This window comes from Dromiciops gliroides, chromosome 1, assembly GCF_019393635.1.
Source record: "Dromiciops gliroides isolate mDroGli1 chromosome 1, mDroGli1.pri, whole genome shotgun sequence".
Taxonomy (NCBI): Eukaryota; Metazoa; Chordata; class Mammalia; order Microbiotheria; family Microbiotheriidae; genus Dromiciops; species Dromiciops gliroides.
In genome coordinates, this window is record NC_057861.1 from 434,372,887 (window position 1) to 434,399,341 (window position 26,455).

The 26,455-nt window shown below is 39.8% G+C and overlaps 1 protein-coding gene across 1 annotated transcript in view; it reads right to left on the reverse strand.

The window, feature by feature from the left end:
• The window catches only part of HEXB (hexosaminidase subunit beta), a 35,189-nt gene extending 9,504 nt beyond the window's left edge, over positions 1–25,685 (reverse strand). Inside the window, exons 1-10 of the mRNA XM_043981251.1 lie at positions 25,327–25,685; positions 21,729–21,874; positions 15,234–15,299; positions 12,812–12,858; positions 10,687–10,797; positions 8,951–9,052; positions 7,468–7,597; positions 5,232–5,412; positions 4,361–4,447; positions 54–126 (exon numbers count right to left, since the gene is read on the reverse strand). Of these exons, the coding sequence (XP_043837186.1) occupies positions 54–126; positions 4,361–4,447; positions 5,232–5,412; positions 7,468–7,597; positions 8,951–9,052; positions 10,687–10,797; positions 12,812–12,858; positions 15,234–15,299; positions 21,729–21,874; positions 25,327–25,568 (1,185 nt within the window). The 5' untranslated portion in view covers positions 25,569–25,685. The remainder of the gene's footprint in view (positions 1–53; positions 127–4,360; positions 4,448–5,231; positions 5,413–7,467; positions 7,598–8,950; positions 9,053–10,686; positions 10,798–12,811; positions 12,859–15,233; positions 15,300–21,728; positions 21,875–25,326) is intronic.
• Between the last annotated feature and the right edge of the window lie 770 nt (positions 25,686–26,455).

The following is a 26,455-nucleotide window of genomic DNA, read 5'->3' on the forward strand; positions in this document are numbered from 1 at the left end:
ATAAGTAAAACTTGTAATACAGAACAATACCCATTTTAACATGTGGATCTTACCTTTACTTCATTATCAAAAACTTCTTGCCAGAATATGTAGCTTTTGTTTGTGGTTTCAATAATGTCTACAAGCCTAACATTAAAAAAAAAAAAAGTTACAAGAGTAACTTTAGGTCACACTGATTAAGTTTAAAAACATTAGAAACTTGTGCCTTTTCTATTACAGATCCACCTTAGACATAGGGATCTACTGATGAAATTGGCATGAAATTTTCACGTCTCTATCTTTATCCTCCATTTCTCCCCACAGCCACAGGATCATATTTCCAATTGCCCGGTGGAGAGCTCTACCTTAATATGCCATGGGTGACTCAAATCTGAAGTGTCTCCACTTGAACTCATCACATCCACCACCATACCCGTCACAATAAGAGGCCCCTGGCCCCTAGATTCTCTATTTGCCTCTTCTCTTTGACTCAATACAATCTAATCCATTGCCAAATCCTCTTTATTCTACCTTGGCATTTCTCACATTAGATGGTCGAGTTTAAATGTGATGGTTCTGCTATTGTCTCTAGTAACAACAGGTCACAAGAGAAATGCCAAAGATCTGTCTTCCTCTCAAGTTTCAGGATGATCTGGCTTCCCCAGTTCTCACACCAAGCTTCATTTCAAGACCACTTTCCACTCTAGCACTTTTTTCCTTCTAATGTTAAATCATACTGTGTGCATCTTCTATAATGTTTAACAAATGGATTTGTGCTCTAGAAGGATCTTCATTGGGAAAAAATGATGAAATGTTTACTGGTTGAGGCAGGGTTGGAGGTTTTTGTGGTTGGTTTTGTTTTTTTGCTTTTTGCCTTTATGCGGTAACTTTTACATTGGCAAAACTGAGAAATGGTGACAGAAAGGGAGGTGAACTTAAATGCAACACGGTCTTTGGGTGCTGAGGAAAAGACTGACACTGAGAATATTGCTCCACGTAGCTGCAATCTGCACCAGAGCATCACTACTATCTTGTGCAATTTAGAACTATCATTGTGAGTCTTGGCAATATTTTATAAGGTAACAAATACCATTAGTGTGGAAATTTGATTTGTCTAAGTAGGACCAGTCATGCTATAGTCATCAAAGGGACTATAAAAATAATGAAATGTCCCTTTTTCCAAAATTAATTGATATTGGAATGACAACTAATTTCCTTAGTATTCCCAGCATTAGCTGATAAAGACTGCAACTATATCTTTTTTTTTTTTTTCGGGGCAATTAGGGTTAAGTGACTTGCCCAGGGTCACACAGCTAGTAAGTGTTAAGTGTCTGAGGCTGGATTTGAACTCAGGTCCTCCTGAATCCAGGGCTGGTGCTCTATCCACTGCGCCACCTAGCTGCCCCTCTGCAACTATATCTTATAAGAGAAATAACTTAGATCTAATCAAATACTCCTCTGTCTCCCATCTTCCCATCTTCCATAAATAAATGTTCCATTACTTTGGAAGAAAAAAAAGAAATGGTGAGTCAATATAATAATAATAACAGCTAGCATTTACATAGCACTTTAAGGTTTGCTTAAGTACTTTACAAATATTATCACATTTTACCCTCACAAACAATACTGGGAGGTAAGTCAGTGTTACAGATGATGAAACTGAGGCAGACACCTGTCAAGTGACTAGCTCAATTTCCCAGAGCTAGTAAATTTCTGTGGTTAAATTTGAAATCAGGTCTTTAACTTATATGAATTGATGTATAGTGAAGTGAGCAGAACCAGGAGAACATTGTGCACAGTGACAGTAATATTCTTCTGTGAAGAACTGTGAATGACAACTATTCTCAGCAATACAGTGATGTAAGACAATCCCAAAGGCCTAATGATGAAGCATACTATCCACCTCCCAAGAAAGAACTGATATTGACTGAAAACAGACTGAATCATGTTATTTTTCGCTTTCTTTCACTTTTTCTTTTATTCGTGTTCCTTATACAAAAAGACTAATATGGTAATGTTTTACATAATTATACATGTATAACCTATATCTGATTCCTTACCACCTCAGGGAGGGGGGAGGGGAGGAATAGAATTTGGAACTCAAAAATTTTATATAAAAATATTTATTAAAAGAAAAACAAAAAAGAAATCAGGTCTTCTTGACTCCAGGCCAAGTGTTCTGTCTGCTGAACCACCTATGAGCCTCAGCCTCAGTTTTGTACATACTTTTATGTTTTCATGTTTTCTATTTTAAAGTTTTGGTAGCTTGCTTAAACACATTAAGGACAGACATGCTAAAATTGCATTCTTTATCTTTTTATCTTCTATTGTAGTATTGATCTTTTTTTTTTTTTTTAATTTTTTAGTGAGGCAACTGGGGTCAAGTGACTTGCCCAGGGTCACACAGCTAGTAAGTGTTAAGTGTCTGAGGCCGGATTTGAACTCAGGTACTCCTGACTCCAGGGCCGGTGCTCTATCCACTGTGCCACCTAGCTGCCCCTGTAGTATTGATCTTGAAACTTGTCATAGCCAATCAATTATCTGCATATCCACAGGCAGCTGATCTGAATGGCATGGCATATTCGTAATCAATAATTTTCCGCTTTAGATCTGGTCAATTTCATGGTTTTGGAGGTTTGGGGTTTTTTGTTGTTGTTAATATCCAGTCCTTGCCATTTCCACAACTTACTTTTTTTTTGGGGGGGTGGGGAGCAGTTAGCAAGTTTAATTTGGTGAAAGCAGAGAGCAGGTAGGCCAAAGAAGACATGTAGTGGGAGTTGGAAGGAAGGATGTTGGTGACCCTGACAATGTAGTTAGTTGCTCCAGGGGTGAGAGGATCATTTTCACGCTGAGAAAGTTAGGGGATTCTTTGTGGAAAGGGGATTTTTGTTCTCAGCCATTCAGCACCATCTGGACTAGCTCTTCATAGTTGATATAACCATTGATGTCCCATTGCTGTCCTCATGCCCTTCCACCAACACTTCCACTTCTTCCTCAGTCATCTTCTCACCCAGAGTGATGAGAACGCGCCCCGTGACTGTGCTGTTCCCTTCCTTATCAAACACCCCAAGCCCCTCTACGTAGTCTTCATATGTGCCCTGGTCCTTATTCTTTGCTACGGTCTGCAGCATTGGCAGAAAGTGTTCAAAGTCCAGCACCTTCACATTCATCTCATCACTCTTGGGATTCCCTCAGCATTGGTGGGATTCTGACCCAGGGCCTGCATCACATGCCCACACTGACTGTATAAGATCTTTCCCATCCCCCATGGGGTCAAACAGCTGGAAGGCCTCGAACTCAGCAGCCCGATCCTCCGTGAAGTCACACATCTTGGCTGTGCAGCTCAGTCTCTGCAGCCGCCTCTGCTGTATGTAATGACTCCCCATTTCCACAACTTTCAAACTCTCTTCTTAGAATAATAGTCTACATCTATGTGGTACTTTAAGGTTTGCCAAACACTTTACAAATCATCTTGGGAGAAAGTAAGTCATGAGGTTCCTAAGTAGTCTACAAGCCTCTTTCTTTTCTCTATTCTGAACCATCTTTTCCAACTTCTTGCTGCTACTGCTGTCTTTCCCTGTAGCAGTATTTTATTTTATTCTTTCTCAATTACATGTAAAGAAAAATTTTTAACATTAACTTTTTTAAGTGAGGCAATTGGGGTTAAGTGACTTGCCCAGGGTCACACAGCTAGTAAGTGTTAAGTGTCTGAGGCTGGATTTGAACTCAGGTCCTCCTGACTCCAGGGCCGGTGCTCTATCCACTGCACCACCTAGCTGCCCCCAACATTGACTTTTTAAAAATGTGAGTTCCAAATTCTCTCCTTCTCTCCCCTCCTTGAGAAGGCAAGCAATTTGATATAGGTTATACATGTACAATCAGGTTCTAGCCATGATTCAGGCACTCCATGAAGCGTACACACAGTACCAAAAGTTAAATAAATATTCATAGATAATCTAAGAACCATATGATTCTCAGCACCTTCAATCTTCCCTTTATGCCTTTCTATCACTGTCACTGGAGCAGTAGAAAAGAGAGGGACTGCTTGGAAATGAGGACTCCATTGACCTTTACCTATTTTATTGACCTTGAAAAATTCTTCACCCACTGAGCAGCTTTCCGTAATGGGGCTCTGTGGATTCAGCTGGGGTGCTTTGAAGGGTTAATTAAAACTATGGGAGTAGAGAAGACCTTGGAGAGAGATCTTCTCAACTTTCAAACTTCAGCAGCCTCAGATTCCCTTGTCATCCAGTGACACAGAGGATGGAGTAAGAAGAGGGGAAATACCAGACAGATCACACAACTGATACTACCTGAGTACTGAGTACCTCCTGAGAATTATCTGAAAGCAAAAGAGAGATGAGGCATTCAAGTAACTTACCGCTGAATATAGTAAGATTCAAGTTTCTCGTAATCTTTACCAAAGCCTTGTTGCTTCATGAATTCTGTCACATCTGGATTTGATTGCCTTAAAAAAAAAGTTAATTTAATTTAGCCCTCAGATTTAAGGGAGAGAATTTCATCATGAATTTTGTTTTTTTTTAAAGTCACTTTAAATACTGCAAATACATTCATAAATACCCGTCATGACTGCCTCTTTTGACACTTGTACAGACTTAAAATTGTAAAAAAGAAAGTAAAATTGCCCTAAAAACTTTTTTTGGTAGCTATTGTAACTGTTTAATGCTTTCCCTTGAAGACACCCCTCCTTATTCCTCCTCAAATTCAAAGTGATTTCAAAGACCTTTAAAAAAAACAAACAACTCCACAAAGCTTTAACTCCTTTCACTGAACCAACTCTATGATCTTCAATGAATTCAACAACAAAAATCCACTTAAAACGCGCAAATGCTTTGAAAATAATTTTGTTTTTAAAATTTAGTTCATACTAAAAAAAAAAAAAAGAAAGAAAAGACCTATTCAAAAATTCAATTAAATTTTTCTTCACTGGCTCTGTTGCCCAGTACTGGTGATACAAGTACAAAGAATAAATTAAACACAGTATCCTTACCTAAGAAGCTTATAACCAATTTCTCAGCATCGTGATTCTGCTTTGTAAGCTGCCCCTCAGCCCACAGACTCAGAATGCATATTATAAAATTGGATGTACCTTCTGGAGTTCACATGGAGGAATTCTTTAGAATTACTCAGAACTTAGATTGATCAAAACCCATTTTCACAATGTTGAGCCTCTCATAAGTGCCTCAAGGGCAGGAGTTTAGAAAACAAAGTTCATTTTAAAGAAGTCATACCAACAAGTGAAGTCTACTTCATCTCCTCCCAAATGGATGTAGTTGTCTGGAAAGAATTGGCTAATTTCTTCAAAAAACTTTGCCATGAACACATAGGTTGAATTCAAAATTGGATTTGCAGGTCCAAAAGAACCAGTCTTCTCTTTTCCTTTATAACAAGGTGTCAAGAGGCCTCTCTGACCTGCAATCAAAGAATTAAGACATTCTGAATGAAGCTTTTCTTTCTTTTTTGTGTGTGTTTTTTTAAAATGAAGCTTTTCATCCAAAAGAAGTAGTTCTATTCTTTGCATAAGAGTCTAGCGGCTTCAATTTCTGGAGTATTTTGTTCATCTCTAGGCATCACAGTTTAATAAATATGATGATAATCAGGTGGAGCACATCCAGCAGAGTGCAACCAGGATGGTGAATGAGCTTAAGCCCATGTCAAATAAAGAGCACTGAAAATACTAGAGAGGAAAGGAGAGTAGAGGAGAATCAAGGGCACTGCTGTCAAGTTGAATGAAAGATTGGACTTGTTTAATTTGGTCCCAGATGGCAGAACTCCACTTTGTATCTGCACCCTTGCTTGGGTCTGCACTCCATAGAACAAGACGCCCTTCTCAGGATAAGCTGATCACCAGAAACCTCATCATGCTGTTTAATTTAACCTTAGATATATACTCAATACCTTCCCAGCTCCCTCAGCCTCCTCTCCCCTCTGATTGGAGGATGGAACACAACTCCACCCAAAGCCTTCCTTTATAGGGCCCTGGACTTCACAGTTCATTCCACTTTTCATTTGCATCCCTATTTGGTCTCAATTCCACAGAATGAGATGCCCTTATTCTAGTCACCCCTTGGTGTCCATCCTTTTCCAACCTCCTCTTGTGTGTTGTGTTCCCCCACTCGGGTGTAAGCTCCTTGGGAGCTTTTTCTTCTTCTTATGTTTCCACAGCACAGTGTAAGCACTTAATAAATGTTTGCTGAGTTGAATTAAAGAAGTAGGGGCGGCTAGGTGGCTCAGTGGATAGAGCACCGGCCCTGGAGTCAGGAGTACCTGAGTTCAAATCCGGCCTCAGACACTTAACACTTACTAGCTGTGTGACCCTGGGCAAGTCACTTAACCCCAATTGCCTCACTAAAAAAAAAAGAAGAAGAAGAAGAAGTAGGCATGGCTAGGAGGTGGGGTTTTTGGTAGTTTATTGTTGTTATTATTGCTGTTTTGTTTTGTTTAGGAGATTATTACAAAGAAGTAAATTGGTTTGATGTCAGGACAAACTTCCTATCAATTAGAGCTGTCCAGGAGTGGAATGGGTTGCCTCAGGAAGTAGTGGAGATGTTCATGTAGAGGTTGGATGACCATTTTGGGACATGTTTTAGTGGAGAATGCTTTTTTGGGGAGCAGTTGGATTCTAAAATCCTATAATTCTAAGAAATGGCTAAGAAACTGTAGCCCACCTGAGGAGTTAACGGGAGGGGGGGGGGATAAGTAAGCCTAACCAACCATTCACAAGTGATCAATGCGTCCATCCCCCGAAAAGACTTTATTTAAGCACCTGCTACGTGGCAGGCTCTATGCTAGGTGCTAGAGACACACATATAAAAGGGAGTCAGTAGCTGCCTTCAAGAAGCTTGTAATTCAACCAGAGGAATATGAGAAATACAAAATAAATGCCAAGTGATTATTTTGAGGAGAGGCAGATCAGGAAAGGCCTCATAAAGGATGTGATATTGGAGCTGAGCCTTAATGGGGGAGCATCTCGGACACTGAGTTCCACCTTATGAGAAGACCCCCAAGGCAGGAGATAATGGAATGTGGTGTGCAGGGGAAAGCATATCAGCACCTGGTGAGGGAGGAGGAAGAGGAATAATGAATAATCAGCTTGAAAAGATAGGCTGGGACCAGATTTCAGAGCTGAAATTTGTTCATTATAGGATTAAGATTTGGAAGGAAGGAAGGGAGGGAGGTTTGATCATGGCAGGTACCCTAAGTGATGCTTTGGGTATCTGTTACATTAGAAGGTTAAGAGTAATTCCAACAAAGGGTTGGACAAATTTTTTTTTTTAAAGGTTCTACATCTTATCAGAAATGAGTGCTATCTCAGGGAGAACAAAATAAGGGGATTATGAAATAAATTGCAAAATAAAAATAATTAAAATTAGGGGATTATAAAATTATATCATAAAGTCATAAAATGACTTGAAAGAAGTTCAAATTGCAATTTCTCTGAAACCATTAAAAACACAAACTTTTTACCTTTTTCCCAGGAATCCATGTGGCCTGGAGTATCAAACTCTGGGATAACTCTGATTCCTCGTAATCGAGCATATTCAAGCACAACTTGAATATCTCTTTGTGTATAAACATGGAGAGGAGAATAGGCTCCCTGTAGGAGTTATATTTATTAAAGTTAAAATTCATAAAGTTAGTTCACATGTCCTAATGTTTTTCAATAATCCAATTTTTACTGTTCTTTTTATTTGATATTTTTGTTCTCCCCAATTATACATAAAAACAATTTTTAACATCCAATTTTTCAACTGCCTAATTCCAAATTTTTTCCCTCCTTTCTTCCCCTCTGCCCTCATTGAGAAGGCAAGTAGTCTGCTATAGATTGTCATTTTTACTTCAAAAATGTGACAAATAATTTGATTATTTTCCTACTAACTCAACATGCTATAGATGTTCTTCTAACACTTGGATTCTTTATTTTAAAATAAATATTACAAAAAATGACAGAAGAAAGTCTGCTGAGAATTTCTTCTAAATCATGTCATTGTCTTTTCATTACATTTTAGTCAATCACAGTTTTATTAAAATATCTGTCCAACCACCCCCAACCACTGTCTTCTGTTTTCTGTAATGCTTACCAGCTCACCCCTATTATATAACAAGGAAAGTGAAAGAAAAATCTAGATGTCCTTGGTCACAAATAACTGGCTTTTAAAACCTGATTCTTTAAAGATGATCTTTTCATATTTCCCCAAGTTAATTCATAATTAGAATCCAACTTAGAACCTCCAAAGAATTAACTTTTGCTCGTTGAAAAAAATAAAATAGTTAAAAATCCACCTTCTTTCCTTCTCACTGCATCCCCCCAGTTGAGAATGGGACCTTGTCTAGTTCCACTGTACAGCCTCACCCTCTGCTTGAGTGTGTAACGTTGAACACTGTTGGCCGGATCCTTGGTGTCCACAGACCTACCTCTCTGCTGTCTCCCTAGGCCAACCTGGCTAGAAAAATGACTTGACTTTTGCTTGGATTTCCCCCATCAAGATTTGGTCACTTGTGTTTTCTAGACCTGTTCTGAGAAATTTTAGTAGGGAGCTCACTGTTTTTCTTCCTGATACTCTGCCATTTTGGCTCTATTTTAGGATGACAGCTCTGGTTCCAGCAATCCCTACCTAAGGTAGACTGGTTGAGTCCTAAGATGATGCATTTCAAAGCATGATGACTTGCTACTTCTTAAAACAAATGCAATTACATGGTAAAGGATTACGTGCCCATGGTAATTTACATGACTGATTTCTGTTATTCAAAAACAGGTCTGGTTGTTAATGAAAAAGTTGTTAATTTTATTTTTATTTGTGCATTTCTCCCTAGAATTTATTAAAAATAAAAGCTAATTTTATAAGTTTCAAACAATAAATACCTAAAGCTACAATCTAATAAGATTCTAATTCATAAGCATGCTATACTAAAGAGCTTTGTAGACAGGATAATTGTATAAATTACTCACTTGGCTGCTTAACTTTGGAAAAGTTGTACTCTGATATGGGAAGGACTGATCATCCACTATATGCCAATGCAGAACATTGAATTTATTAAATTCCATGGCATCCTGTAAGGGAACAAATTCAAGATTATTCTTTGTACATGTCAAGCAGCATCTAGAATACATTGTGGATTGCTCTCTGTTTCTGTGACTTCCAAATATACATTATTTTAGGAAAGACACTTGTTATCTGTGTGACCCTGGGCAAGTCACTTCACTTCACCCTGTTTGCCTCAGTTCCTCATCTGTCAAATGAGCTAGAGAAGGAAATGACAAACCACTCCAGGATCTCTGCCAAGAAAACCGCAAATGGGGACACAGAGAGTTGGATGTGACTGAAAAACGCCAGAACAATACACAAGGGAGAAAGGCATGAAAGAGACAAAATGCTGCTCCTCCGATATAGTTTACATAGATGCTATTACCACCCCCACCACCCCAACCCCCACCACTGTATAAAGTTCTCCCCTAGCCTAGACAGGGATCTTAGTCCTTCAAACATGAGAAAACACCTAGGTAAACTTCAGTATGACGGAGAAGTGGGAGGAGGAAGGGCGTGTGAGAGGACAGAAAAGCTCCCTCTTCAGTCTCTGAAAGTGCTATGTGGAGATGAGGTAAAGCCAAGTATTATAACTTGGCAGAGAGATGCCGACTCAGGGACATTTTTAAAGAAAACCTTAAAGGAAAAGAAATGCAAAAAACTTTCTCTTTTGAAATCCTTTATGGAATGGAAGTCACTTTTTTTTCAGAGCATAAAAATTTATTATATCTAACTTGGCTTGCTCATAAAATTTTGGTGAAAAGAAACAAATAGGGGCAGCTAGGTGGCGCAGTGGATAGAGCACCGGCCCTGGAGTCAGGAGTACCTGAGTTCAAATCCGGCCTCAGACACTTAACACTTACGAGCTGTGTGACCCTGGGCAAGTCACTTAACCCCAATTGCCTCACTAAAAAAAAAAAAAAGAAAAAAGAAAAGAAACAAACAAAAATTCTCAGTGAAAACATTATTTTCCAATTCTTCCAGGCCTGTGTGGGCACATCTTAAGGATACATAATGGAGGGTAAAGAAATCACCAGAGAGAATTGTAAAAATGTCCTAGAACAGGACAAAACAGCACTGGTGGTATCAGGGACAGGAGCGCTTCAAGCTAAAGAAGGCTGGGAACTGATGCTCCTATCTGTCCCTAACTCTGCTGAAAGAAGGTCACACCTCCACAGAGCCCATGAAGAACAGTGCAGCGCAGTGGAAGAGCGATCTGTTTGTGCTAAGAGGAGCCATCTTCAAATCCTGGCTCTGCTACCTGTGCAGCCTTGTGCTTTGACCTTGGGCCTCACTTCCTTCTATGATTGACAGGGACCTCCGAGGTTCCTTCCAGTTCTGTCTATAACCTACAAACAGTGTTCTAGTTAAGCTATAGGAATATATGATATGAAAGTTGCCTGTAGGATAAACTCTGAGTTTGGAGGCCCAGGTTTGAATCTGGACTATGACACTAGCTCCAAGACCACGGGCGAGTCCTTATTTTTCCTTAAGCCCCAGTTTCTTCATCTGTAAAATGGGGGTCCTTATACAACATAGCTCTCACAAGGTTGCTATTAGGAAAAACACTAAATCTTGGAGAGCTATAGAAATTTGAGCTATTATGAATGTGAGCAACAGCACCTCGGTATAGTTTAAGCAGAGCCAAAACGTAACTTACCAGAGTTGTCAGAATAGTCTTCATTGGCAGATAGTGTCTGGATGTGTCAATTAAAATTCCTCTAAAACCAAACCTTGGAAAGTCCTCCACCATTGTCTCGTTGACCACATACTATGAATAATAATAAAAAATTCACAGAATTAAAAAATTTTTCCCTCAACTTGAGCTAAAAATTAGTATTCTTATATTGGAAAATAGTTTACCCTGGATGAGAGGGGTAACTTGGGGCTCAACAAAAGTAAACCTTTATTGCATTACTTTAGATCAATGGTTCTCAAAGTCTGGTCTGAAGATCTAGGAGGTTCCTCAAAGTCCTTTCAAGGAGTCCTTGAGTTCAAAACTATTTCTTATAAAAATACTGAGGCATTTTTATTTCTAACATGGTAAATATCAATAGATATGATCCGCATAATAAAAACTCTTTGGGCACATCCTCAATAATTGGTAAGAGCATAAAGGAATTCTGAGTTTGAGAATCACAGCAAACCAATTGATGCATTAGAGAAACCATGGCGAAATGAGTCATTTAAATGTCTGTCTTGTCTGTCTGTCCATCCATCCATCCATCCATTCATACATATATATATATATATCTTTTCAAGAATGTTCTTTTTTTATTGACAATTTAAGTTATCAACAAACATTTCAATAAACAAGAAATAAGAAACCGTGAACTGTTATGTAGTTTGTTTTTTAAGAAATATATGTTATACTGTATATAACATATAAGAAATATAATTAATAAAATATATAACAATATCGATATAGAGCACTTTTATTAATACCTTATTAAATTATATATGTTACATTTTATATATAGATATAAATATACATATATACATATACATATTTTCTTGTTCAGTTGTTTCAGTCATGTATGACTCTTTGTAATCCCATTTGGGATTTCCTGAGCAAAGATACTTTAGTGGTTTGCCATTTCCATATGAGGAAACCAAGCAAACAGCATTAAGTGACTTGCCCAGGATCACACAGCTAATAAGTGTCTTAGGCTGGCTTTGAACTCAGGTCTTCCTGACTCCAGGTCTGGTGCTTTATCTACTGTGCCACCTACTTAGCTGCCCTAATACACACACACGCACACGCACACACACATGTACATGTAATATAAAACATTTAACCAAGGTAGTAATAAAAATATTCTATTTGTGGGGGCAGCTAGGTGGCACAGTGGATAGAGCACCGGCCCTGGATTCAGGAGGACCTGAGTTCAAATCTGGCCTCAGACACTTAACACTTACTAGCTGTGTGGCCCTTGGCAAGTCACTTAACCCCAATTGCCCAGCAAAAACAAACAAACAAAAAAATGTTTTACTGATGCACTTTTGGTATATGTTTATCTATCACTATTTACCACTACTCTCCCTAGTAGAAGCCTTTCTTTATAACAAATATGTATAGTCCAGCAAAACAAATCAACACAATGGCCATGTATAACAATGCAAATCTCATTCTGCAATTTTAGGCCATTCATTTAACAGCTATTAAAGTAAAGAATTTATTCCTACACCGAGCCTGGTACTCTACTGTTTCTCCCTTGAGCTGTCTGTCAGCATAAGGCCCTTCTCCCTTTTCCTTTCCTCCCTCCATCCCTATCCAGCAAAGCAGGAAGAGCCCACAGCAGGGGTGTCACCCCACTCCCCAAAAGACCAGACCAAAGGCAGCCAGATCTGGCTATTCCTCCTGCTCAGCTGAGCTGGGAGTCACCAAGGAGGATCCTTTTTTGCTAAGACATTAGGTCATCAGGACTTAGCATATGAAGCATCACTTCATCCTAAGGGCCTCTGGGCCTTCCTATCTATACCTACACCCCTGCACTGCCATCTGAATTACTGATGCACCCTTATGACACCTGGGCCCTCTCAGCTGCTCTGCTGCTATATCCTTAGAACATCTGTCCTGCAGCTGAGACTTCTTCTGTGTTGTCTCTCCCAATCGGAGTGTGAGTCCTTGGAAGCATAGAAGATTGTGCCTTTTCTACTTGTATCCCCAGCAGTCAGCACATGTGCCACATAGGAAGTGCTCAGTAAGTCCTCCTGCATTCATGCAATCATTTATTTACTCACATTCAGCATTAGTTCAATGTGTAAATTATAGTTATACTCACAGCCCCACAAGGATCTCTGTAAACTAACTGGCTGAAAGTCTCCAAACCTAGAGAAAACAAAATGCACAGCTTCATACGCATATAATTATAACACACAACAGTATAAGCCACACAGCTCAAATATTAGGCTAAAACCAGGTAATATAATTCTACACACACACACATACAAACGGACCCACTAAATATATGTAAGTGTTTGCTTATTTCTAAAAGTTCACAGATCAAATTAGAACCTCTATTTTCACTGGATTGGGTTTAAAATGCAGGGTGCCTACACCTATACTGATTTGTTTACATGTCAGTCCCAGAAGTTGTCAATTTTACAAATTTTCCTTACCCCTACAAACCCCAAATGTAGAGCTAGTCATGGCATTTAAGTTCAATATCCTTTTACAGCAGAGAAGAGCTGAAAAGCTCTTCTTCCTGTGTTCAAATCCAGCCTCACACACTTATTAGCTGTGTGACCCTGGGCAAGTCATTTAACCCTGTTTGCCTGTTTTCTCATCTGTCAAATGAGCTGGAGAAGGAAATGGCAAACCACTTCATTATCTCTGCCAAGAAAACCCCAAATGGGGTCACAAAGAGTTAGACACAATTGAAAAATGACTGAACAAGCAGCTATAACTTTTACTGCATAATACTAAATAAATAGTAACTCTTACTTCAATAAATAGGGAGTTATTACTATTATTCAAGGCACTTGAAGGAAGCTATGTCTCCCTCCTGTGGTAAAAATTATTTGTGGTAAAGATTAATATCGCAGTTTTAGCTGAATCATTTGGGAGGGGCCACACCTGGCCCACCCTGAGGATTACGCATGCTACTGAGGTCAGAAGGAGAACTCTCCATGGGCAGCTTTTGAAGGACACCCCCCCCCCCCTTTTGGGGGAGGGAGATTGAATGCTCTGTGAAGGGAGGCAAACTGCTTCCGGAACGCTAGGCGGCTTCCAGAACACTAGGCAGCTTCCGGAACACTAGGTGGCTTCTGGAACGCTAGGCGGCTTCTGGAAGGCTAGGCATTTGGTGGGGCCCTCGAGCTAGTGGTGCTTGAGCAACTTTAGACTGACTGTTCAGGCTTGAGTGAGTTTAATTATGGAAAACCCTAAATTCCTTTGAACTAGCTAAATTGTACATCAGTCTGAGGTTGCATAGGTTAAGCTTAGAGTTAAGAATATTTATCTGTATTTCTATTTTCCTATTTCCTTATCTTTTATTTTTATTAGTGTCACCTTTGTTGTTTAATTAATTCCCAAGTAATAAAACCTGATCCTTTTGTGAACTAAAGTTTAGAGGCTCCTTTCTTATTGGCCTGGGAGAAATATCTAAAAGAGGGCAGTTTAGAGGGGAGGATAAACCTTAAAGGTCCCTCATATTTCCGGGACCCCAATATTAAGGTGAGTCACCCAAATAATGCTCAGTATATCAAATTTTGGCACTCACACTCCAAAGTTTCATCTTTAAATATCACCATCACATCAACTTTTCTAACTAATCTTTATGTATAATTTTTATTTATTTAATTTTTTTTATTTTTGGCGGGGCAATGGGGGTTAAGTGACTTGCCCAGGGTCACACAGCTAGTAAGTGTCAAGTGCCTGAGGCCGAATTTGAACTCAGGTACTCCTGAATCCAGGGGCGGTGCTTTATCCACTGCGCCACCTAGCTACCCCTATGTATAATTTTTTTAGTTCTCTCTCTAGCCTGCTCTCCATACTCTAGACAATCTCCTGTTTGTCTATGGCCTCAAATATGGGACCCAGAATTAAACACAATATTCTAGATATGTTTTAACCAGGGCATAGTACAAAAGGACTATGCTCTCCCTCCTGTACGTGATGCTTCTGTTGATAGATATTCAGATCATATTAGATCTTTTGACTGCTATGCCACACTGTTCACCTGAAACTTGCAGTCCACTATGGCCTCCCATAGGATCATAGTTGGAAGGGGAGCTTAATGGTGTCTAGGCCAACTCCCTCATTATACAGATGAGGAAACTGAAATCTAGAGGAGTTAGAAGACTTGACCAAAGTCACACAATTAGTAAATGGAACAGCTGGGATTTGAATACATGTTCTTCAACTTTAAATCCAGCCTGTTTCTTCACAAAATCTCACAACCCCTCCCCTCAAGGTGTTTCTCACAAACTTTTAGCATTATTCAGTCTCTTCTGACATAATGGCAATTGCATATTTGTTTTTTTTAATGCCCATTATAATTTTGGGGGGAGCAGAGCAATGAAGATTAAGTGACTTGCCCAGGGTCACACAGCCAGTAAGTGTCACGTGTCTGAGGCCGCATTTGAACTCAGGTCCTCCTGAATCCAGGGCTGGTACTCTATTTGCTGGGCAACTGCCTATTTGTAAAGAATGCACTGTACACTTTCCACAAAGAAATGTTGAAAATTAAAGCGTTCACTCACCTCGTAAAACACCCCAAATACTCGGAGATTCTAGCTGTGCCCAAGTCTCCTGAATAGACAATTTATCTGCAGTCAAGAAAGATATAGTCTGTTAATTCTTCAGTAAACAAGACAGAATATTATTATAGTACAGTCTATATCTATATAATATTAAAAAATCCTACTGAAGCAAGAGTAGGTAATAGAATTCTTACTAAAGTTTAAGTGATATTTCAAATAGAGTGAAAGAATAAGAAACCTCCATTCGGAGACTTATTGGGTGGGTCTGAATTCATTTTCAGGAATTTAAGGTTCAATCTTACCAAAAGTATGATGATAGGTACTTTACTTCTATTAAATGTAGACATCAGATGGTTTGATGGGTCACCTCAACCAAAGAAAGTCAACCATCACTGATCAACCTTGTGTTGAAGAGCCCCTCTGTACAAAGCCCAGGTGTCATTCTCCTACGCCTCATGTTCTGCCTCATCCCTTCCTTCTGCTGTTTATCCTACCTGCCCTGGCCATTCGCCTCTGCACACTGTATATATCTTGTATGTACACAATTGTTTGCATATTGTCTCCTTCAATCAAATCTGAGTTACTTGAAGGCAGGAGTCATGTTTGTACTTATCTTTGTATCTCCAGCACTTAGTTTAGTACTTTGTTGACTCATTTAGTTTTCTCATCTGTAAAATGAAACTGATGAGACTAAATGATCTCTGAGATCCCTTCTGCCTCTTGCTGCAGCGGTGAGCCTTCCCATTCCCAGGGCTAAGGTAAAGGTGAACTTGTAATGAAGAGGACAAAGGAAACCTCAGGCTTGGGGCACGTAAGAGGTATGGTATGAGATGCTGTCAATGGCAAAGGCGTCTCAGCTGATAAGGAGTTGGGCTCAGGTCCTCTGATTTTTAAAAATGTCCATATGGGAAAGGCATGGTGACTAACTGGCATGGTAACAAGAGAAACTGACTACACTGACCCTCACAGGTAACAAAGGATAACACAAAAAGGGAAACAAAGAAATATTACTTTGTGCAAAATGAATACTGGTTATAGGACTTTTTTATATAACCTCCTTACTGTAGATACCTAATTATATTGCCTAGCATAACAATTAATGTATGCCTTTAATTAGTGTCAAGTTATCTTCATTGTTAGTTTTATTTGATTACCACAGTAACACCTTTAGCTCATATAGCATTAGTATATGTCAGTAGCCAAGGCCATTTTTTTTTTTAAGCTAAGGGAGCTCAGATGACTACCCACCTAGCATTTCACAGAGTATGACAAGGTGATGCTAGTATAGAAGAGGAAGAAACTTGATAGGCACAGGTAGAGAAGGCCAAGTAGAGAAGACGCCTTAGTCTGAAATCCCCTGCAGGGATGGGAGTGTGTCATGGCCCCATTACAACTCCAATATGGGCTCACCAGAGGTCAAAGGGCTAAGCACAGCCTGCTTAGCAAGAACTGACAGCCATGTGGCAGTTTACTGTCACAACATGGGTCAAGAGCAAATATTTATGACATTTTTTTATCTGTCAGAAGGCAGCAGTCATGGGTTAATCTACTGAGCTATTTTGTTAGTTGCCATCTAGACTCCACAACTTATTAACACACTCTAACTCACAAGTCTAGCTGCTTAAAACATCATACATTTTGATCTGGAACTAGTCACATTATTTGCATTAACAAGGTGGGAACCACTTAATCTCTTTAAGTCTCTATCTAACAGCTAGAAAAGTGGGCTTGAAGTCAAGAACACCCAAGTTCAAATCATGCCTCAGATAATTACTATCTGTATGGCCCTGGGAAAATCAACTTAATCTCTCAAAGCCTCAGTTTTCTCAATTGAAAAATGGAGATAATGATAACACAGAGTGCGTTGGGGTGGGGGGTTTAAAAGGATCAAATAAGGGGCAGCTAGGTGGCGCAGTGGATAGAGCACCGGCCCTGGAGTCAGGAGGACCTGAGTTCAAATCCGGCCTCAGGCACTTGACACTTACTAGCTGTGTGACCCTGGGCAAGTCACTTAACCCCAATTGCCTCACTAAAAAACAAAACAAAAAGGATCAAATAAGATGAGACAGAATAGACTTCCAGGGGAAAGAGTGATGGTTATGGTCTTGGGTTCAAATCCTGACTCTATTACTTCTTTATAATTTTGAGCAGGCTACTTAACCTTTATGGAGCTCAGTTCCTTACCTGCAAAATGATGGGGTTGGCCTAAATGACCTCTAAGGTCCCTACCAGCTCTAGCATTCTGTAAACCTATGCGAAGTATGTTGCCAACTTTATAACACTATACAAATATCAGTTATTATTGTTCTCACAAGATGATGGTTAGATGAGGGCTTATTGGATTAAGTGGTGTTTAAGTCTCATTTAGCTTTAACATTCTATGATTGTTTAGTCTTAGAAATAACTTAGCAATGACCAGAATAAAAGTAATTCAATCAATCAACCGTTATTAAGCACCTACTATGTGCCAGGTACTGTGCTCAGTGCAGAATAAATAAAAAGTATAAATAAATACAAATGATAAATAATTTCTAAAATAAAAGTAATTATTCAAATTACCTCAAAACTTTATAAGCACATAGGCTTAGATACGGAAGGGACTTTTTAAGCATGTGATTAAAAACTATATACTCAGTGCTGACCATATTTCATGAAGAGGAGATGGCTACAGTTGCATTAGAAAAGGCCGTGAATTCTATCATAAGTAAAGGGAATAAGTCACATAGCAGTAACTTCTAGTAAGAGAAGTAGATAAATGCACAGTTCCCCAAAGAACCTTTCAATATAAAAAAAAAATTCAATAGGCTACCACAAAAACAGTCTGGGAACAGCTAGGTGGCTCGGTGGATCCAAAGCACCCTGGATTCAGGAGTACCTGAATTTAAATCTGGCCTCAGACATTTGACACTTACTAGCTGTGTGACCCCGGGCAAGTAACTTAACCCTCACTGCCCTGCCAAAACCAAAAACAAAACAAAACAAAACAAAACAAAACAAAACAAAACAAAACAAAACAAAACAAAAACAAACAAAAAAACAACAACCCAGTTTAGTCTTCAAGGATGTAATGTAGCAATCACCTCCCAGCCCCACTTCAGAAGGTCAAGCCATGAATAATAAAGAAAAATTTTATTGCATGTGTTACAAAATCTAACCAGTATGCCTGGAATTTAAAATAGGTAAAGACTCACGAGTTATCCTAATGACCATTATTATCTCATGTTCAGATTTCAAGACTCAGGACAAGAGGACAACACTGATGATATAACCAAACACCACTGAATATTTTTTCCTAAACCAAGGCTAAAGAGCAAAGAAATAAGGGATCATCTGGATTTAAGGAGCTAGTTGTTAATTTCATAGGTGTATCTATCTCTTTACCAAAAAAAAAAAAAAAATCAACTCTGGTCAGTCTTGGAAGGCCTGAGTCAGAGGACATGAATTTGAAACCTGACTGTGTCACCTGTTGTGTGATCATGGGCAAGTTACTTTATTTAGGCCTCAGTTTTTTTAATGAGAGGGCTGAATTCAATAACCTCTGCTGAACCTTCTAGTTCTAGATCTATGATTCTATAACACACCATTTTAGAATTGGGGGGAAGAAGTTAACTAAAATGTCCATATCCCTGAACCTAGGGATCCCATTTATTAAGAGTTGGCAAGTAGCCACCTTATTCGATTATTATTTTTCTAATCTATCAAGTATTTTTTTCTTCTACCCTCGTGTAATAAGTTTCATAACCCCAACTTTTGTTGCTCTTCATCATTTCTATAGTCCTTACCAGTTTTATTCTTATCTTCCTGCTTTCTCATTCTCAATCCCTTACATCTTCTAGGCTCCACCTATGCTCATCTATTCTAACATACCCTCAAATATTTACCCTAATTTCTTTGTCTCTAGCAGAATTTAAATAATAGAAAGATGATTTTTTTTCATTCAGACCTGAGAATTCAACAACAGTATAGGAAACTTCCCATAGAGAAATTCCTTCTACTAGTATAGTATAAATTACCATTTAACTATTGATTTACTTTTATTTGTTATACCAACAGTATAAATTACTATTCTGAAAGACAATGAGTTACAGTGACTTGTCCAGAGCCATCTAGGCTGCATGTGTCAGAGGCAGGGTTTAAATACAGGCCTTCCTGACTACTGGGCAGACTCTCTCTCCATCATTTATTTTATTCCACATTGCTTCTCTAAAATATGGATGAGAGGACAGGGCTAGGGGCAGGGCCTGAGTGGGTATAAGGAACTCCCAGATGAAGGAATTCCCTCTACCAATGCTTGCTTGCACTATTTTTGCAACATATGACCTTAGAGAGTTGCCCAGGCCATTGAGCAGTTAAGTAACTTGCCTAGGATCATAAAACCAGTGTGTATCAGAGATGTGATGAGAGTTAACAAAACCTTTGAGGTCATCCAGGTGATGACTCATTTTACAGATGAATGAACTAAGACTCAAAAGAAAATAAACTACTTGTCCAAATAGCAAAACCAGGACTATCTATAAAATCGGGTCTCCTCAGTAGACTATTCTGCTTCCTTTGATACATTAAGATCCCAAACTTGGATTTCAAGGTCATCTAATTCAACTCCTTCAACAAATGAAGAAATTAGTGCCCAGGAGGGAGAGGTGAATTGGTTATCCTGTGTTGGCTGTATGTGTCTTATATGCACACGTTGTCTCCCTCTTAAAATATAATCTCCTAGAAATCATTTTTGCTTTGTATTTGTGTTGCCACTGCTCACTATCTTACCCGGGATGTACTACAAAGCTTAAGAAATGCCTGTGGTGTCCCTGGAGTCAGGAGGACCTGAGTTTAAATGTGGCCTCAGATGTTTACTAGTTGTGTGACCCTGGGAAAATTATGTAAGCCTGCCTACCTCCCAAAATGCTTGTGGTTAGATTTGTCCAAATTACTGCTAGGCATTGTACTAGGTACTGGGGTGGAGGGGAGGGTGTACCAATATGAAGAATGAAGCTATCCCTCCCTGCAAAAAAATTACCTTCTAATGTAAAGAAATCAAATACAAGGTGGGCCAAAAGTCACAAAGGAGGTTCAGTATTTAATAATTCCTTTATTATTCTAACACTTTTTTTTTTTTTGGTGGGGCAATAGGGGTTAAGTGACTTGCCCAGGGTCACACAGCTAGTAAGTGTCAAGTGTCTGAGACCGGATTTGAACTCAGGTACTCCTGACTCCAGGGCCGGTGCTTTATCCACTGCGCCACCTAGCCACCCCTAATTCCTTTATTTTTAATTTACAATACCATAGCACCATATACAGTGTTTATAGGAAATGAATTTGTATTATGTGTGAAAAAATTGAATCTCATGAATGGCTTAAAATAAAGGAAAAATAATTTTCAAAAAGTTATTAAAATATCATGATTTTTGGTCTACTCCTATACATAGGTAAGGAGATAAAGAAAATTAATACCAAAAGGAAAAAGATCAATAATCAATGCTTTGAGTGCTTTGCTCTATATTGTCTTACTAATCTTTTATCAACTATAATCACTGGGACAAGAAATAACTACATGATTTCTAGTAAGAATATAGTTCCAGGTAAGAAAGGTGTGTGTAACCAATGATTGATGTAGTTCCAATTCTGTGTTAGTTAGCCCTAGAGAAGTGTAACTAAATCATTATAAAGTACGTATCTTACATGTGACCATAACAATCATACCTATGTATAAATATTTATATTAAAATGATTAAGAAAGTCCTGAAAAGGGCTAATTGAGGCAACATAGAAAGTACAAAGTTAGGACACAGTGACCTGTGCCATGCAATCTTGCATGAATCAGCGTCTATAGGACGTTGTTACACCATAAATCAATGAAGAGGCCTATAAATAACTGTGAATTCTCTATCTCAGGGTCTCAGACCGCACTGGGTGGACTGCAGACCCTGCCTTTGTTCCTCTTAATAAAGGTTGGTTTCTTTGTCCAGAGAGGCTTCCCACTTTCTTTTTTACAATGGAATATGATTAAATACAGTGTGGTTTGGGAGATAGGGCACTAGCAGTTGAGGGGAATCACACATATAAAAAGTAGCAAAGGGGGGGGCAGCTAGGTGGCACAGTGGATAGAGCACTGGCCCTGGAGTCAGGAGTACCTGAGTTCAAATCCGACCTCAGACACTTAACACTTACTAGCTGTGTGACCCTGGGCAAGTCACTTAACCCCAATTGCCTCACTAAAAAAAAAAAAAAAGTAGCAAAGGAGAACTAGATGTCTTTGATTCCAAATACTAGACCATGCTTATATGATGGAGGGTGTCACAGTTCTTCCTCCTTTTCTTTCCTTGGCTCTCTGTTCATTGGATTATAAACCCACGAAGTGAAAGTTAATATTTCGCCTTCATTCACATGGCAAAAGGCAGACTTTCTGGCATGGAAACACATAATAGCTAGCTCCATACACTTAAAAACCCAAGCTATTCCCAGGGAGCACATAAAGCTTGCATCAAATAATATACTCACAAGACTCGAGAGACTTTTTGTCAGGGTAATCTTCACAATCTATGACAGAGTCAACTGTGACCACAAGTTCTTGTAGCTCTGGTCCAACATAAGTCTGGTGATGGTCTTCTGGAATCTTGGAATAGTCAAAAATGTACTGGTAATAGCTGTGTTGGGAAATAAGTTTTAACAGGCAGATCAAACATCTTCGAAAGCATATTTTAAATTTATGAACATACAGAGTCATTAGTATCACAGGATTCACTGTAGCCCCTTTTAAATTTGCTTGTTTGCTACTGGACCACCTACTACTATTAGTAACCAAATCACCAGAGAACACAGTTTCATAAAAACTTATTAAATATAAAGGAAGTAAAAGAGAAAAGGACTGAAAACATAAGCCCCTAAGTTATATTTAAAAAAAACCAGGGAAGCTAGATGGCGCAGTGGATAGAACACTGGCCCTGGATTCAAGAGGACCTGAGTTCAAATCCAGCCTCAGACACTTAATACTTACTAGCTGTGTGACCCTGGGCAAGTCACTTAACCCTAATTGCCTCACCAAAAAACAACAACAAAAAAATAAAAAATAAAAAAAATTAAGCAGCTAGGGGGCACAGTGAATAAAGCACCAGGCCTGGAGTCAGGAAGATTCATCTTCCTGAATTCAAATCTGCTCTCAACACTTTTCCTAGCTGAAGGACCCTGTCTGCCTTTGTTTCCTCATCTGTAAAATGAGCTGGAGAAGAAAATGACAAACCACTCCGGTATCTTTGCCAAGAAAATCCCAAATAGGGTCACAAAGAGTTGGAAATGACTGAATAACAAACTATAGGCTGGAAAATAATGCACCATACTCTAGGGAGAATTTCTTTAAGTCTAAGATAAATATTTGCTTTATAACTTACTAATATCGACAAAATACCAGTGTGGGTGCAGATTTTCTATCAGCAGTTAGCTTCTGAATATACAGACTGTAAATTAATTAGAAATACTTCATGGATGAGATTGTGAGCTAAATTCTCTAGGTCAGTCCCCAAATACAGCACTAGAATATTGTCATTTAAAAAAAATACTACTATCATAGCTTACTCTGGTTTGTTTTTTTTTTTACTGTTATCTAAACACAGAGTCAGAGAGCCCTATCCAGGTCATTAAGTCTATCTAAATCTCTTAAAACAATTATCTAAACTTCTCCAGAAGGCCTCCAATGATAGGGATCTCCCAACCTTCCCAAGCAGCCCATTTTTAAAAAATTTTTAATTTTTCTCAATTACAAGTAAAGATATTTTTTGATTTCCAAATTTTTCTCTCACCCTCCTTTCCCTTCCCCTTCCCAAGGCCATCGAGCAGTACATAGGTTATACATTAATATCATGTTAAACATATTTCCACATTAATCAAAACAAAAGGAAAAAACTGAAAGAATAAACAAGAACAATAGCAAAAAAGCAACAACAAAAGTGAAAATTGTATGCTTTAGTCTGCATTCAGATTCCACAGTTCTTTTTCTGAATGTGGAGAACATTTCCCACCATAAGTTTTTTGGCATTGTCTTGGATCATCGTATTGCTGAGAAGAGTTAAGTCTATCACAAAATGTTGTTGATCCTGTGTACAAGGTTCTCTTGGTTTCACTGAGCATCACTATCTCAAGCAGCCCATTTCTTTAAGTCAGGTCAGGGGAAGAAGAGTTGTCCCTGAGCCAAAACCTGGTTCCCTTTAGTTCTCACTAGTTGGTGCTACCTGCTGGAGCCAAGTAAAATGAGTCTAATCCTATTTCCTTTCGCCAATTCTTCAAATAGTGGGAGTCTTCTCCACATCAATTTTTTTGTCTGTTACGATACCATTATTTTGGTATTTCACCAATTTGCTGTCCCTCTTAAATTTAACCAAATAGCAAAAAGCAGGTAGTGGAAAGTGCAATGAAAATACAATTAGAAATACAATGCCATATGACCTGGGTTGAGTCCTTGCTCTAACACTTCCTACCTATATGGTTATAGACAAGTTAACTAATCTAAGTTTATTTACTCATCTAACAGTAACTGTTCTACATCCTGTGTTCACAAATGTTTACATAAGGAAAGTCCTTTATGTCAGTTATGTCAGATATATAGTTTCTTTTTTTTTCTTTTTTTTTTAGTGAGGCAATTAGGGTTAAGTGACTTGCCCAGGGTCACATAGCTAGTAAGTGTTAAGTGTCTGAGGCCGGATTTGAACTCAAGTCCTCCTAACTCCAGGGCCAGTGCTCTATCCACTGCACCACCTAGCTGCCCCCTTTTTTTTTTAATCATAAAAGTATTTTATTATTTTCCAGTTACATGTAACGGTGGTTTTCAACATTTGTTTTCAAAAGATTTTTAGTTCCAAATTTTTCTCCTTCCCTCCCCCCTCCCCAATACAGAAAGCAATACATTATATATGTATAATCACAAGATATATAGTTTCAAAGTAGATGTGGTAGTAAGCATTGAAACCCTTTGTTTTTAAATAATCCTCCAATTCCAAAGGTAGTTGAAACCTAATCAGTCAATTTCACTTTTTACAGTCTTAAAGCAGTTCTTCATATTTTAGGAGCCTAAGGCTTCCCTCCCCATAGAAGTGTTTCCTCCCTTTCAAAACTCTTCGGTTAACGCTAAAGAGGAAGTGTTGTAGTCATCTGCCTCACGGAAGGAAAAAAACAAAACCTGGCCTGTCCCCAAATTAAGAGGCAGGCACATGATAACCCTGAAGGGCCACCTACTCAATTTTAGTATCAACAGGATAAGAGTCATCAAAGCCATCTCTTTCTACAGATGAGAACTGTGACTCTAGGAGGATGGTTGACTTGCCCACAGTCACACAGGTTAGTAAGTAGCAGGGTTGGCCCTTTGAACCTGGGTCCTCAGAGTCCAGCTAGAGTCTCCACTCTTTTTTTTTTTCCATACCCCAAATGTGGTGGGAATGAAGCTTTTTAACATACTGTTTGTTATCTACTGACAATATTTCGAAAGCCTTTCCTCTCGCTTGCCTCCAACTTATTTTTTAAAATCTTTCAAAGATGAAGTTACCACTTATTTCACAGGCTGGGGAAGAGCCAATGACCACTGGTCTGGCAGTGCACCTCTTCCAAGGCCACCGCCAATGCACCGACGGTTCCCAGTTTTTAGGGCTCCTCACTCTACTGTCTCCCTCTTCTCAAGCTGAGCCTATCATCGCAGTGACAACCTCCAGTTAACAGCATATCAGAGCTGGAAGGGGCCGAGCGCCCAGCCCATCTAGCCCGGCGCTCTCACTTTACAAAGGATACAGAGATCCGACCGCTGAAGCGCCCAGTCCGCGATAATGATCTCGGGTTGCCCCCGAGGATGTCAGCAGCAGAGACTGATTTTGAGGCTGCGCTCCCTGCGTACTCAATCAGCCCCTGTCTAACACAGTTCGCTCTTTTACTTCTGGATCCGGAGAACTGCTGCAGGGCGGGTGGGAGATCCTGCAAACCTCAGAGGGTCGAGGCCTCGAAACAGAGTCCCCAGGAGGAAGGAGCAAGGGCGGGAAAGAGATGTCCCTCCACATGCCCTCTCCCAGGCCCGAGTCCCCCTTAGCTACGGGTTCCCAGGGGAGTGGGGGGGATGTCTTACCGGCGGAAAGCTTCCTCCAGGAGAAAGCAACCATTGCCATTCGTAGAACTGGAGTTAAGAACGATCTGAAACCTGCCGGCGGCGAGGTGCAGGAGTTTGGGTGACTGCTTCACGGACACAGGCATGGGCCACAGAGCCGGCTGCCGGGCGTCAGAGGCCCGGGGTCCGAGCAGCAGCGGTAGCAGCAGCGGCAGCAGCAGGAGCAGCAGCGCGCGGCCGGGTAGCAGCACCGGGAGCGCCATGGCCAAGCCCTGCTGCGCCCTCCAGACCCCCGGCTTCTTATCCCGGGTGCGCGAGGAAGCCGAGGCTTGGGAGCCGCCCCAAGGGCTAACCCCAGCCACTCATCCCTGCTCAGCCCGGCGCCGCCTTCCCACGTGATCCATCTCGTGCCCTGCCGGCTAAACCGGGAAGTAGACCTTGGGGGGATTGTTTCATGAAAGATCTAGTGTAGATAAAATTGAAGTGAACCTGGGGTTGCTTTGGGCAACACATGTCCTCACTACCCCTACCCCCGGGGAGGAGTGCTTTCACTGCCTTGGGTGAAGGAGGATTGGACTCGGTTCAGTTCAACAATTACCTATGCAAGTTATGAAATGCAGCTCAGCGGGTTGGTTACAGAACTAAGGGCCGAGTCAGGAAGTTCTAGCAAGTCCCGACTTTTTCATACGTGGGCTATGTGACTGTGGGCAAGTCATTCAACCTCCATGTGGCCCCAGGCAATTCTCTAAACCTATACATTGCACCAAAGATGCTGATCTGCGCATTGGTTAAGTCCTTCATCTGATGTTTGTTTCATACAGACCTGGTTAAAAAAATATAGGCAAGGTTACTAGCATAGGCACTGGAGATACAAAGATCTGTTTTAAGTCCTTCGTTAAAGGACTTGTTATGGGGCAACTAGGTGGCGCAGTGGATAGAGCACGGGGCCTGGATTCAGGAGGATCTGAGTTCAAATGTGACCTCAAATACTTGACACTAGCTGTGTGACCCTGGGCAAGTTACTTAACCCTCATTGCCCCGAAAAAAAAAAAGACAGTTACACAGCTAACTCTGCTGTTGGTAGCTTACTGGCAAGGTGATGTTTAAATTTTCTGGGTGATCATTTTCACTTAGGAAATTTGCAAATGCT